General features: G+C 38.9%; 1 protein-coding gene across 4 annotated transcripts in view; it reads right to left on the bottom strand.

Moving 5' to 3' along the window:
• The window catches only part of LOC136252170 (uncharacterized), a 68,951-nt gene that overhangs the window by 37,768 nt on the left and 15,010 nt on the right, over window positions 1–16,173 (bottom strand). For all 4 annotated transcript variants that reach the window (XM_066044563.1, XM_066044568.1, XM_066044581.1 and 1 more), the window contains 3 exons: window positions 9,610–9,666; window positions 9,280–9,336; window positions 3,603–3,650 (listed from right to left, as the gene is read on the bottom strand). In XM_066044563.1, coding sequence (XP_065900635.1) covers window positions 3,603–3,650; window positions 9,280–9,336; window positions 9,610–9,666 — 162 coding nt within the window. The remainder of the gene's footprint in view (window positions 1–3,602; window positions 3,651–9,279; window positions 9,337–9,609; window positions 9,667–16,173) is intronic.

Raw genomic sequence — 16,173 nt, 5'->3', positions numbered from 1 at the left:
AATCAATCATAACTCATGAGCTACAAAGATGGGACGTGGCTCAATCTGTGCACCATAAAGTGGCAAATCGATCAAGGTATAGTGCTTTCCCTGTACTCCTCCGTGTTGAAAAAGAAGGCCATTCCAACTATGAAATGATGGCGGTAAACCGCATTGTACCCATAATTCGTGTATCTCTTGCTGTGCAAACACGAAACAGATTTTCTTACTCTCCATAAACAGGTGAGTCCAGTGGTGTATAGGTTTTATTGATAATTTCAGTGCATACGAATGTGATTAAAGCGTGCATAAATTTTTCATGTATTTATACCCAGTGTATTTCAATACGGTTTTATGGCAAAATAGAATTTTGTGAAAACAACCAGTTTTCGCTCAGCTGGTCACATATACATGTACGTATATTACAAGAAAAAGAAAACAACGATACAGTAGACCCTCAGTTGTCCAACCCTCGTTTATCCGGAATTGGAGATGACTGTTCTATCAGAGTATTTTGAGTACCAGTGTATGTTCTATTAGAGTATTTCAACCAAATCCCTGTATATAAATGTATGGACTTCAATTATCTGAACTAGTCACTTATCTGAACACTTTTACCATTTCCTGAGGCACATTGGGGTTAGGATAACTAAGGGTCTACTGCACATGTAAATAAGCAGGTGATTGCGTACATATGCAGGACATTATCACATCAGGTGATAGAAGTATTATGATTAAGGTTGCTATCAAATAGTTTCATTTTTTCATTAAAGGAAATGTCAGATACATACCAGTGTTGGCTTACACTGTAAGTATGTCTATTTGGAAAGATGGAATACCATTGATATTTCTCCACTGATTCTGACAGTAGATTTGTGCAGAAAACTTACTATGGCAAAAATGGTACAGGTGTATATACGCTACATACATGAGTGCTCACAAGCCCCAAAGTGCAATTTTACAGTGCAAAATTGCATTTTAGTGGTATAGCTCCAGGTATGATAAGTCTTTTAAAATTCTTTTCGCACACTTGCAAAAATTGCTATAAAATGCAAGCGCGTACTCTGATTGCCTTGAAATTTGGTACAGAGAAAGGGAGTCCAAAGGCAAATCCTATTATCAAATTTGGTGCAAATCCGATGAACGGTTCAGAAATTATTTGCGTAAAACAAGATTAATTTGTTGTCACGCCTACAGGGTAAACCGCTTCATGGAATGAGCTGAAAATCGGTTTGTGGATAGATCAACTATTGTAGGAGTGCCTTTTGGTGGTTTGAAAGCAATCGAAATAAAGATCATGGAGATATGACACGAAACCAAAGGTGTGTAACAATTGCGCGATCGAGATTCGTGAATAAAAATACCAAGAATTTGCACGTCTACCAGGCAAACCGCTTTGAGCAGTGAGCTGAAAATCGGTATATAGCTGGAATACTCATCCTAGAAAGTCCCTGCAGTAGTACAGAAGAATCGGATGACAAACCACTGAGTTATGATTCAAAAGCCAACTCCGTGTAGCAAATGCGAGATCGAGATATTCTAATAGAACAGTCACCCTAATAGAACATTCAGCTTACTCCATTATAGAGTTCTATTACATTGCAAGTTATTCTGTAGGAAGTTCAGCCGCAAACAGTCAATCTTATAGACAGTTCAACTGGAAGCAAGTCACCCTGTGGAGAGTTAAGCTACAAATATATCACTGTAGAGATTCAGAACATTACAAGTCACACTGAAGCGAGTTCAGCTATAAACAAGTCATGCACCCTGTAGAGAGTTCAGCTACAATTAAGTCACTCTCTACAGAATTCAGCTACACACAAGTCTCTGTGGAGAGAGTTCAGCTACAAACAAATTACCCTGTAGAGAGATCAGCTACAAACAACACTTTGTAGAGACTTCAGCTACAAACAAATCAACCTTTTATAGCAATCAGCAACAAACAAATCAACTTATAGAGAGATCAGCTAGAAACAAATCAACTTGTAGAGAGATCAGCTAGAAACAAATCAACTTGTAGAGAGATCAGCTACAAACAAATCAGAGATAATAAGTCACTTTCTAGAGTTCATTGGATACATATACATGAAATTGACAAGGAGAAAACATCCTGACCACCTGGCAGACTCCTGTAAGTGTTCGAGCGTTAATCGGATGGCTACAGGTTCCAGGCCATGCACCCAGGTCCAGTCATGGATTTTTTCTCCTTTCTCCACCTTTTCAAACACACTTTCTGTAACAACTTTAAACAGGCTGTAGGACCGCACTTGTGCTGTAAAGCCTTAATAATAATAATAATAATATGTTCACCTCCACCTGGCCATGATGTTGGATTACAGGTCGTCAAAAACCCCAAAGTTGATTGGATAATTTCTGTGTTGGCAGACATTAGAGAAAAGACTTGACTGAAGTCACAGAAAATGGATTCAAAAAAAAAAAATCTTAGATGCCATTAGCTTGTAGTATTAGTTGTTCTTCTGATTGATGTAAAACACAGTGCAGTACAGTGTGCAGCTACAGAAAAAAAATTTTTTTCTACAGCATAATCATTGTCTAACATTAAGGATGGGAATACAGTGATTTATTAGTGGCTTTAATACGCTTGTGCCAATCTGTAACACTGGGCTGCCTAGGACACATGCCAGTGACTGACCAGCTAAATCTGCAAGGTAGACATTTCAGCACAAGAAGGATGGTGAAGCATGCTTCATTTTTCCATCAGCTTAAATTTATTACAACACCTACAACATCTTGTTGCAACAGTGTAGCACCAACAGTGGGCATCTTGCCAAATTAAAATCTCGCCAACTGCAAATTATTTTAGCAAATCATCAAACATCAATATTAATTATACAGTATACATAGATAGACTACATACATACATACTGTATCTACATAAAAGTCACACAATGATTATGAATGATAAGCACAATGCCTTGAGTCACTACGTGTAAGTAAATTTTAAACATATGTAAGCGGCGTAATGTATTTCGAGGACTGGACTCACAAACTGGAGTCACAGACTAAGCTGGTAACAGTCTCTGACACCATTATTAAACTACAACTGCCATTACTGTTCTTCCTTACAAGTCACGAAGGTCACGCATGTACTAATTTATCAAAACATGTCTACTTGTGCACACTATGTATAGTAGTGTTGTTGTAGTACAGATTTATTCCTTTGTTGCTCCAGTATTCAACACTAGTTCAGGCTTTAGTTAGTGATGAGGCAGTAAGTATTTTGGGTAGTCACATAGTCTCATGCCACCCACCTGTTCCACTAGTAAATCTATACCAATCTATAGGTATACATTCACTACAAACTTTAAGGCGTGTAGGAATAACCATACCATCCTGAAAAACTACATTGCTTGAGTCTAATATCATATGTTTTGCAAATGTTCTAATAATTTAGTATGTGTTGTAACATTGTAAGGAAGAGCAGTACCAACAGTTGTAGCTTAATAACGGTGTGTCCAGTATTACAAGAGATAGATAATTTTTGTATTATTGTTAAGAGACTATTACCAGTTCACTCCACAAGTACAGTCTGTGAGTCCAGTCCACAAAATACATTATGCCTACATGTAAGCATACAAAATAATCACAACATACATGTATACCTTGCATGTTCTTTCTAGGTGGCTCATCTAAATTTGGACGTCTTTTGCCTATAAAAAGATCACTTTATTTGATATACACATACAGTGTACGTGTACATACATCCATACTTTACATGCAATTTATACAAACAAACATATGTACATAAGTGCACACAAGCACTAGGTACCGTAAGTACGTATGCGTGTAGATATGTGTGTCTGCACATACATACGTACATATGCATGTAGTGTAGTGTGTGTGTGTGTATGCATGTAACACTTGAAATATACCGTAAACGGGGAGTTTTGCTGGGCGAAAGTTTCACGGTTAAGGCTTACTGAGACTATTCGTGGTGAAAGTTTTGCGGTAGAGCTTAAACATAGCTATATAGTACACTGTAAATTATTGATTTAGCAGGGAAACTTTCACATTTTCCTTTGAAACCGCGAAAATGCAAAACTTTTGCCCAGTGAAACTTTCCCATTTACGGTAGTAACTAGGGATTTGCCTTTTACATATGTACAGGCATAAGCACTTGGACAACTGCTCCATCATGCACTATCTCGGGTAACATGACATCATCATATACTTTTTGATGGTCAATAATTAGCACTGTAGATGATTCTCCACAGCGATAATAATAATAATAATAATAATACTGAAGAATATGGAGACAAGTACTGAACTGATTATTGGTGCAACACTACGGATTACATAGGTTAGAGTGGTGTATTGTTACTTTAGTAAGCCTGTAATGAGTGACCTCGTGAATATATGCACATGTGTACTTGCTCAATCGTTTTAATTATCAACAGGTTAGCAATCATCCACCAATACAGCCATTTTTTTTTTTTGCATTTTGAAGTTATATAATGGCTTTGTGGTTACCATTGTGTAAACAATAATTGAATTCCTTGTTGCATAAGCAAGTAATTTGATACATAGTTTTATAGGATTATATTTAGGGCTGTACATAAAACCTATATTTCGATAAGTGACAACTATTTTATAAACGATATTTTCTCAACATCGTAAGACCATTTTGTATACACAGTTTTTGATATAAAGTCAAGTAGTGGTTGATATGCTAGAAACTTTAACCCCAACAAGTTTGACTTCTCTCCCACCTGAATATAGTTGATTTACAAAGATTTACTATTACCTTGATAAGCAAATTTGTTATCTTATTTACGATAGATGATTTAGGATAGATGATTTACGTATCTAGATAATCTTTAACCTAAATTACATATCTCCCAACTCTAGTTATATTGTGTGGTTTATGGTTATAGCAGTTTAGAAGCAGTAGATTTGAGCTTCCACAAATTTGGGATTAAACTTTTGCCGACACCATTTACCTACCATCACAACTATTTCCTCTTTTGGACAACCTCACCCTTCTTTTACTTGGTATAAATATAAGTGTCAGGAGCCCATTACCACTGCAAGGCACTTAGTGGCTTCTGAAGTTTTTAATACAAATATATATATCCTTGATTTTGAAAATAGTTGGTATAAAACACATGACATGACCATTTCATTGCAAAAGTCCAGCAAATATTATCTAATCCAAAACAGCCAAGCTGTAAAAAAAAAGAGTGTGGCCCCCAAAACAGCTATGTTGAAAAAAGATGCGAAATCCAAGGTGGTGGCCAAGAAATGGCTGTGATGGTAGGTTAATGGTAAAAATTTTAATAACGACAATTCAGGTGAATTTGGTGCCGAATCCTAGTGAAACTTGGAGGAGGCAATGCTGAATTGTTGTAATTAAAATTTTTACCATTAACCTACCATCACAGCCATTTCTTGGCCACCACCTTGGATTTCACATCTTTTTTCACCCTGGCATTTTTAGGGGCCGCACTGTTTTTTTACAGCTTGGCTGTTTTGGATTAGATATCACTTCTTTTTATATTGCAAACCACAAAGCCAGCCATAAACCGGCTTTGGTACTTCCTTTTAACTTGTTTTTTTTCCCTTTACTGTAGGAATTATGGAACAAAAGAAGCAATTGTGTGTACAGTTTTTTGTCTCATTAAATATTTGTATATTTAACAATGAATGATTATCACATACTGTAGTTAATAAGGTGACTTCTTATACTTCCCATAAGCGGTTTACCCTGTAGGCGTGACAACATATTGGTGTTATTTTTTGTGAATAATTGCTAATAACTCCTTCACTGTTTATTGCATTTCAGCAAAATGTGGTACCAAGAATCGCCTTTATACCCCCCTTCTGCGTGCCAAATTTCAAGGCAATCGGATATGGCATTGGCGTTTTATGGCAGTTTTTGTAAGTGTGCGAAAAGAGGAAGAAAAACAAGAAAAAAATAGAAACTAAGCCAATTTTTGAAGTAGCATATCTTGGGAACGCTTGAAGCGATTTTGCTCAAATTTGGTATGTGGAGTACTGACGTTGGAAGGCGTGTCCACAGCAAAATTGTCTTGTTTTGCAAAGGCACTGCGAAGCTACGGAGGTGCAAAAATTGTTGTTTTTTTCCTATCAATATACTCACGGTGTTTTGCGCTGGCTTTTTGGCCACATGACACACTACCGTGTGTCTTGATTTATAAAGTATTGCAGTGAGTTTGAAAAGTTGCATCTATAGCCTATACACAATGCCGTATAGGGGAAAGTTTTAAAAGGTAAAACTTTCTCAGATTTCATGGTTTTGTCAAAAACCATATAAGTTTCCAACAAATGCTACTGTTAACTACCTGTGATGAGTATCTACATATCTGGATTGGTTGACATGTACAATACCACAATTTTTTTCATTGTAAAATAATTTTCATATGCAAAATTTGTATGAAAATTTCTAATTTTTACACAAGATCAAACTACTCTAATTGAGCAGTCATTCATGTAAATTATACGAAAATTTTTTTACACAAAAATTATCATGAATTTTTTTTGCACAAAAATAAAGCTAATTACAGTAAATTAAGTTGCTTGACAATGTGGAACAGTTAAGCTTCATTCGTGAGACACGCCCACTTATCAGGATTGTGAATCACTGTCTGTAGTAATATGTGAACAGGGAATGGTTTCAGGAAGCCCCTTTGAATTTTACACACTACTTGAAATGCTGGAATCTATCATGGAACAGGACACATTTTAAACATTTATCTTAGTGAAATAATAGTTTCTAACATGATAGCAACACTTATAGCATTGTTCTGAATCATGATTTCAGTGAGAAGATCAAGATACTCTAATAAAGCAGTCAGGCACATAAACTACTCTAATATAACAGTCACTTAGCTGTAGTGGAAACCCCTTTTTAAAATTCTTGCATACACCCCTGGTGAAATCGCACCCATTCATCATTAGTTGTGCTGCAGCAGTTTGAAGGCATGCATGAAGCCATGCCAATTTCTGTGTGTACACTTATATGGCATCATACCCACTCTAATCAATCATCAAGTGTATTAATTGCTGTGAACCATGCCCACTTAACAGCAATGTGGACGAATATGCGTTGTTTACATACACGGCCAATCATTTTGAGCAGGTGCCGCCATACTTTAGTCCACTGCAAAAGTTTAACCACGAATAAGTTTGCCCTCTACCGCAATGCCCACCAAATCCACCCCCTAACGGCGAATCTCTGTTGATTGCAATGGAACTGTTGCTCAGTTAATCCCCATCAGTTGCAATGGGACTAACTATTAACCATCTACATAGTTCCATTGTACGAAGCTCCTTGAAACCTGTGGACCAAGTGATCAGGGACACCTAAAAACTGCTGAAATATGGGAAGATTGGCACAGTAACTCAGGCTTTAGCTTATGATGCGTTCTTTGGGAAGGAGGTGATGGCACAATGCATGCCAAGCGGACTGCTCAACTGAAAGGTTTGCCGAGGGAGGAGTTCAATCAACTGAAGGTGGGTATCTTCAAACTTTTACCACACTATTGCTCTTGTCCACTGCAATTTGAGCTGGATTGGGCAAAATGTGTAACGGCTGTGGAACAAGCCTGCAAGCGAGAGAGAAACAAGATGTAACACTAGCCGTATCCTACAGTATATACAGTACTAGCGTAGTCAAGATGGCGTTGTGTATACTTATAATTACTGTATGACGTATAATAACAAAATGTGTATACTTACCATAAAACAACAAATCAGCAATAGTTCAGCTAGCCTTGGGTTTGTCAATTCTAATGATTTTCATGCACGAGGTCAGAAACAATGGGTCACGTATTCGATAAACAAGAGTAATAGAAGCTCAAGATGGCAGGTATGCAAGAGACCAACAGTACAACAGTTAATGTAAACATAGATAATAGATACCCCATCTATGCTGGAAATTAGATTGAAGTAAGATTAACGCGTCAGTGATCGGATGTCGATGGGAGTAAGGCACGGTTGGTCTTGTGGTTGGTACACGAGTAATTATGGGAGAAAGACATAACTAGAACTAGTTTGTTTTGTAACCTCCAAGTGTTATCAGGTTTCAAAAAATGTGAGGCTGATCAGCTATATTTAGATCTGTACTGGAGGGAAATTCTGCTGTTGATTGTACCAGCTTCCATAAAGTTGATGCTGCTTTTGCTGTTGAGGTGGAGAAGGGCGAGGTAGACCTTGTTGAGATGACTGTACTATTTGTTGATCTTGAGGGTGTGGCCCATGCCAGGTATCATACTGTCCAGGTTGTTGGGGAGGAGAGTTGATGTCCTGCTCTTGTGTCACCACCTGAATACTGTTGTTGTTGTTTAGTTTGGGAGCCATCTGGTTCAGGAAATTCATGATAGAGATTTCTCTCCAATGGTTGACCCTCTTGAACTGTTGCAGGCCTCGTCTCATGTTGTGAGTGGCCTGTAATTAGAGCAGAGGAGGTTGGTCATGCGTCATCAAACATCTCGTGATCTCAAAAAAAAGTTCAACCCATTCAACCCCAACATCTCAGTATCAATATAAAGTACTCTAATGTGCAAATTAGTTTCGATAAATTATGTCTCCCAGCGCCCTTCTTTCAGCATGCTGTGTGGCTTTCTTAGCCAAGAAACAAAGGTTACATCATGAATAGTTCGTGTGGATGTGATGAAAAGGGTAGAAAATACCAACACCAATTTCAAATGCTGTGCATTAACACACATCAATACGTCATAGGGCTATGACGCGTGACCAACCTCCTCTGTAATTAGAGTAAATGACTGCTATAATAGACAAAATTGCCAAATTGAATGCACAAAACTGTAAGTGTGATAGCCTAGCAATACAAATTCTATATAGATGATTTCAACAATTTAAGATTTTGTGGACTTTGCAAGATACACTGTACGTACACTTGGGCTGGAGCTACATATGCACTGTACAATACGAAGAGGAAAGTTACCAGTACGTATTGTACCAGATGTGTTGAAAATTGCCATGTCTTCATATTTTGATGGTGTGCACTATATAGAAGCAGAAACTGCATGATTTAGAAAATGGTCTGTGAGCAATGCTTTGAAGTTCAATTAAAATAGATTTACTAAGACTCAAATAGAACTCTCAGCAAGTAATAATACGTATTTCCAAATTTGAAGGTTGGGGAATTATTCTCCCCTTACTTTCTCCCCTGCCTAAACTCTGATTTTTTACTACATATGTAGTTAAAGTCTTATGTGCATGTCGAACAGTGGTTTTTTTGTTGAATTTTGCACTAAATCTGTACCATACATATATGCACTACCAAGATTTGCATACCATAGTTGTTCATTGGTCGAGTAGACTGAGGTGCATCAGAAGCTGCACGTCTTCTGTCTACACAAAACAACACTCTGATAAATACATATGTAGAAAAATAATCTATATGATGTGTTCTACCTACATTTACACAAATAATACATACATACATGACTACGTATCATCAGTTAGCCTTATAAGATATGTACAGTGCAAATAACCTATCCTTTAAATATGTACTACATTTGTACATACACTAACTAATTTTTCTACAATGAAATACACAGTGTTTTATCCCTTTCATTTAGGGACTTGTTCATGAGATAAATTGACAATACGACTTCACCATACCTACTGGCTGATCTACTGATGATTGCCGGTTATAGTTTGGCAGTGAACGGTGATGAACTACAATCAACAAAAACAATGAAACACATACATACTATACTGTAATAATTGTGTGTGTGTGCGTGCGTGCGTGCGTGCGTGCGTGCGTGCATACATGCAAAATCCAAGCATGAGCGTACAAAAATAATTCGCCAATTTTTTCAAACTTTCATACTCTCATGCCATTATGAGCCCTTATATTGCTTATCCAGCTTTTAACCCTTAACCCACAGTATCCAGAAAACCGAATTTAAACTCCTTACACAAAGCACTGTAACATTCGAAACGTCCATTAGAGGTGCACCGATATGGGAATTTACCAATTTTCTGATAACCGATATATTTGCTACAAAATTACCAATTCCGATACCGATATTAGTAAAAATAACTGAGTGATATAAACGTGTATAAACAAAAATCAAATTATGAATAGAGAGAACTGTTAGAACCTTAACTGTTTGTTTAATCAACTAAATGCTTGTTGTACTTAATACTTAAGAGCATTTCTGCATGTTCTGGGCTTAATCAGCTTCTTTTTTCATTATATAGGTTCCCAACTCCAGAAAACAGCCGTTCAGATAGAACACTAGTTGGTGGAGCACTCAAAAACCGCTGTGCCATATTTCCCAACAATGAATATCTTCTGCTATTATCATGCCACTACTTCAAAGGGTCACCTTTTTTGTAGTCAATAAGTGGTTAAATAATTATCCACCATTCCTTCGGCTCCTCCTCCCACACCACTAGTTGCCCCAGCTTCCTCCAGTAGTTCAGTAAAACACTCCCATACTTTGCTAGATGATGCCTGATCATTGTCCTCTGAAGTGGTGGTATGGTCATGGCGTGCCCTTTTGTTAGGGGGTTCATCAGCACCTGAAGTGTAGTTGCATCAAATATTCTCTAGCCAGTTGTGGTGTTTCTGTTTCCATGAAAAAGTGATGCTTGAATTGTGGATCTAGAATAGTAGTAACACAAAGCTCATCTATCTGCTCAATGCTACACTGTATCAAATCTGCATTCCAATGAGGTCAGCATCTCTGATTTCATGGTCCTTATGCCAGCATCATCGTCGTGTTTGTTAAACATTCTCTTCAAAAACCTTCACCAATGGTATCACAGCTGAAATGCATGCTGAATTTGTAGAGATCATCTTGGTTACTTCTTCGATTGGTTTCAGAAGTGCAATTAGTTTTCTAATCAAACAGTACGGTAGTACTGTTTAAGTAGGGTTTGCATCAAAAGTGACGCGCGCCGCCAAAAATACCACCCTTAAAAACCAGCTTAGAAACTTCTTACGCGACGAAAATCACCTTTACGGAATAATATTAGTCCACCTAACATCAAATGTAGTGTTAAAAACAAGAAAATACTTACTGGCGGCCGGATACAGAATTTTAAAAAAATCGTCAAAACTCGAAATTTCGTCTCACTCACTCACTCACTCACTCACTCACTCACTCACTCACTCACTCACTCACTCACTCACTCACTCACTCACTCACTCACTCACTCACTCACTCACTCACTCACTCACTCACTCACTCACTCACTCACTCACTCACTCACCACAGTCGCAAGTCTAGAACCCAAACGAAGCAGCGCACAGTCACCAACTCACCGGTGGGATGTGCCTTTTGGGGTTCCGACGAGTGTACGCCTTGTGCGCCTTGTCTTTTCTTTTATCTTCAATCAGGCTGCTTGTCTTCTTCTTCATCCAACGAAACCATACCGAGGCGTTAATTTTCCATATCAACACTTTCTTGATGCCACAAAATTATTTAAGGCACTTAGACTACGCTACTGTATGGCCCCTGACTGTACAGCAGTACCAGTACTCCACGATAGGTCATAAAGTCACGCCCATTCTTTATTCTACGTATTATTGATCTATCGAGACCATGATGGCCACACCCCTTTTATGCTAGCTGTATTTGTGACCACACACCTTCAAGTTGGTAGGCTGATTCGAGATACTCTAGTCCAATAATCGATCGAAACCACAATGACCACACCCTTTTTGGGGCAAACACACATCTTCGCAGGCTGACTAGAGATACTCTAATACAGCAGTCACCCTAATAAAACAGTCACATGTTTATAGCTAGCTGTATGCTTTAACAAAAAACTAAACAAACTAGTATATTAAAAATTATAAATTTAAAAATGAAGTAGGGTTTCAGCTATAAAAAGTAGTGAAACAAGAAATGAACAATGGTAGCTATTACAGCATAGCTCAGTGGGAAATCCCTACTTTGGCATTTTGAACAGTTATATCAAGTTGGTGGCTGTTCAGCATTGTGATACCACCATGCTCAGTGGCATAAGCAGCCAGTGCCATTTTTTGCTCATAGATGGATTCAAGCATGAAGAGTGTCGAGTTCCATTGCGTTGGTTCATCTTACTGCAATTTATGTTTTGGTATATCAAGCAAGGCTGGAGGAGATGGTCCGGTTGGTCAGGCCTGAGCCGGACCAATAATCTGGAGTTGAACCAACTAGCTGACAAGCTCGAACTACATTACTCTCATGCAATCTTTGGACGATCACATCTACATGTAGCTACGTACATTTCACAGATGTTATTGAAAATGCATGACACGAGTAGTTACCTAGTTTCTCAGCCTAACTAAAGCACAGAACTACACGTATAGTACCTCCAATTACCTTACAGTACAGCATTGCATTCGTATCGTTTTGTACAGAAATGATTGTGGGTTCTACGTACAGTATCACGTGTGCTGATAGTTGGCATTTATCACGTGTAAGGCAGGTGCCTTCTTTGATTCTAAACCAGCACACTTATATCACAATTCAATCTTCATAAAATAATCATTAGCATTCCTTGGCTTGTCTCTCTTGGCTTCCTTTACTGGGCAAAGGGCTGGCAGTGACAAACCAGATGACTCATTCCTCGGCAAGAAGCTGTACACCCATACATTACATGGTGGCCATCTGGATGAGATGTTGAGTAGAAATCACTCCTCTTCAACTACCCACTCGTCCTGTCGAGATACCGAGCAAACTCTCAGTCTCACCCACATCGCGCCATTTTCGAATGCTGATTGGTCTCGTGACTGTCCACCAGTATATTTACGTGATGATCCGTTCACTTCATACAAACCAGTATAGTAGTATACAGCTGTGTAGCATTTTATTGTAGCTGTGTGAATTCACTGTATAGTAATTATATCCTAGCTAAAGGGGGCCATGCTGCATGGGTTCCCTGTGAAATTTGGGGGGAAAGTTGCAATTTGCTAGCTAGTTTACTTTAAAATTTAGCATCAATTTTAAATTTTAAGGTATTTTCAAACCTTTAAATTGCAAAAATTCTGCAGCTCCTGGGGGTTGCACCCCCAGACCCCCCTTGAACTTTTAATTGCTAGCTATAACTAAATGAACCATACAGCAAGTTTCATGCTGTGTCCCCTGTATGTCAGGTCTGCAATAGTATAGAAAGTCTGAAGAACAACAGATAGACCTGAGCATATTTATATAGCTAGCTAGCAGTGAAATATCACTAAAATTGCATATCTGAGTGTCTAATTTTCAAAAATTTCCTGTGGGGGCATGCCCCCAGACCCCCCTAGAATGCTCGTGCTTCGCACTTTGCACACTGTGTAACAGCTCCTCTCTCATTGGCATGTATACAGTAGCAATTTCAAACATTATAGTCAATGGCCTGACCAACTCAATTTTCCCTCCTCCGGCCCTGTCAAGACGCTCACGTATTTCATCTAGTAAATGATAGGCAAGTGTTGAACGCTTAAAGTGGCCTACAATACTTCTTGCCACAGCCAGAACACCAATGACCACCCGCTGTGACATCACACCATCATTAACTGTTAGCAGGAGTGTTCTCACGCGCAAGCTGGATGTCGCTACTTAGCCAGGAAGACCGTGAAGAGTAACACAACAATCAGTATTAAAGTTTAGCAACACAACACAACAACTACAATGTAGAAGTACAAGCCAAAAAGAACCAAAACTACAATGAACAATAGAACAAAAGATGTGGCCTATTACACAGATTAAAATTCCTATACAAAACCACGGTAGCTAAGAATCAAGGTGTGAATAACTAATACAACAATGAATAGTTTAAAGCTAATACATACATTAAGTCTAAGTGTGTGCATGTGTATGCATACAGTTCAATATTAACAACTAGCTGAAGCGAGTGCACAAAACAGCCAAACCCATTCAGATTAGCATCTCTTTGGGCCTTCTTCATGTTGCTAGCATTATCGGTCAACACTAAATGGATTCGTTCCTTTGATATTTTCCAGTATTCAATCATTGATTCTATGCTCTCACAAATCTTTTTCCCCGAGTGTGACCCATTTAAATGCTTTACATGTAAGACTGCAGATTTTCTCACAAAACTATCTTCTAACCAATGAGCAGTGAGGCTGATCAGCGATTGGTTGGTCAAACTAGTGCTCCAAACATCAGTGGTTAAACTGAAATATGTTACATCTTTCAATACCACAGCTAGCTTTGAATTGATAGCACTTGCAATACCAGGGACAACATCCTCAGTAAAGTAGCGACGACTTGGCAATGTGTATCTTGGTTCCAAGGTCTTAAGCAGCTCAGTAAAACCTGTGTCTGATACAATTGAATATGGTTGAAAATCCAAAGCCATCATTTCAGCTATCTTATGATGCACACGAATTGCACGGGGATCATTGATGTCCCATGCTTTTGACCTTGCCTCTGTTTCTACCAGTGAAAACTGCTTCATTCCTGTTTCCTTTTGGATCCTTCCAAGAATTCTTTTCAGTTGCTTCTTTTTCTTTCAGCTGCACCTTCTTCTTCTCTTCATAGTCTTTGAAATCTATAGGGTGCTCCCTCCTCAGATGGTTTATTAAATTGGAGATGTTAAAAGTTTTAACCGTGAGGCCACCACGGGATACATCGTTCTCACAACACTGGCAAACTGCGAAACGCTGGTTGCGCTCAGACACTTTAACGTATTCCCAAATAAATGCTTTGACACGTGGCAACATTACTACACCCAATTTCAAGCACATGCGTTATGGTAATGCTCGATGGGCGCTGAGTTAATAGCGTTTCTCTTGCTAGCTTTAAATAAAAGCGCTTTAGGCATTATATATTACAGTCACTGTAAGCTACAAAAGCGATTTTTCGTGCTAGCATACGCTTACCTTTCTTGCATATCACGTGATGTAGGCTTTTATTGGTGCGTAATGCAGGTGATCTACACTTACCGAACGATCGTTACAAAGCGGTTTCACAAGGTGCAAGTTTAATAATAATAAGTATAATAATGTTATACATATCAGTAATTTCAACTGTATTTTACCAATAACCGATAATACATATCGGTACCGATACTAATACCGATATGCACCCCTAACGTCCATCCTATGGTTACGCAATTCATGTCATTCTACTTGTGATGCAACAAGGATTAAAATGATACCTAGGGTTTTACCATGCTGTAAATGGAAATGCCAAAACTAGCCGTGAAAATAACTTTTTGGCAAGGAAACTTTACATACCTTTGTAAAATGATTGATAACTCAATCCTATCACCTTGCAACAACTTTACACAAGAGCAACCACAAATCCACTATAAAACTTCAAAGTACGAAAACCGATCAGTATTGACTACTGAATACCCTGGAAACCAGTCACAGAATTATTGTAGAGTTAATCACAGCACTACATTATGCAAGCAATCAACCAGCATAACACACCACTATATAAACTGTTAAAGTGTAGTAAACAGTAGTGTTGGTCACAGCAAAGAAATGCGTTTAGAAACACAAGCAACTTTGCCAGTTAACTTTGCTGAAAAACAAATCACTGAACTATATTCACTAACACGTGTCTAGTTCGCCGTGATAGTGAACAAGTTACTCTCACTGAACAATATCAACTACCAACAACTAAGCCACATGTGTTCAAATAGTTTGGTGCAACACCACATGTATTCGAAATTTGATGCAATGTACACCCAAAGCTCTACTGTAGTCTATTAACACTATCAGCGGAGAAACTTGACTGATGGCCATGGTAAAGAAGGATATACGGTAACACACTCATTGTATGTTTATCAATATAACAAAGGTTTATTTCTTATTGAACTAGAAATGTTCCTGTGAAAGAATTAGGGCTGTAGCTGTAGCTACTTTCCCGCTACGATTGACTGAAGGTGTCAGGCAGGCAGGCAGGCAGGCAGGCAGGCAGGCAGGCAGGCAGGCAGGCAGGCAGGCAGGCAGGCAGGCAGGCAGGCAGGCAGGCAGGCAGGCAGGCAGGCAGGCAGGCAGGCAGGCAGGCAGGCAGGCAGGCAGGCAGGCAGGCAGGCAGGCAGGCAGGCAGGCAGGCAGGCAGGCAGGCAGGCAGGCAGGCAGGCAGGCAGGCAGGCAGGCAGGCAGGCAGGCAGGCAGGCAGGCAGGCAGGCAGGCAGGCAGGCAGGCAGGCAGGCAGGCAGGCAGGCAGGCAGGCAGGCAGGCAGGCAGGCATTAGAAAATTCTGTTAAATAATTTTTTTTTAAATTCTG

Source organism: Dysidea avara, chromosome 1, assembly GCF_963678975.1.
Source record: "Dysidea avara chromosome 1, odDysAvar1.4, whole genome shotgun sequence".
NCBI classification, from domain to species: Eukaryota; Metazoa; Porifera; class Demospongiae; order Dictyoceratida; family Dysideidae; genus Dysidea; species Dysidea avara.
This window is presented reverse-complemented; position numbering and strand designations above follow the sequence as displayed.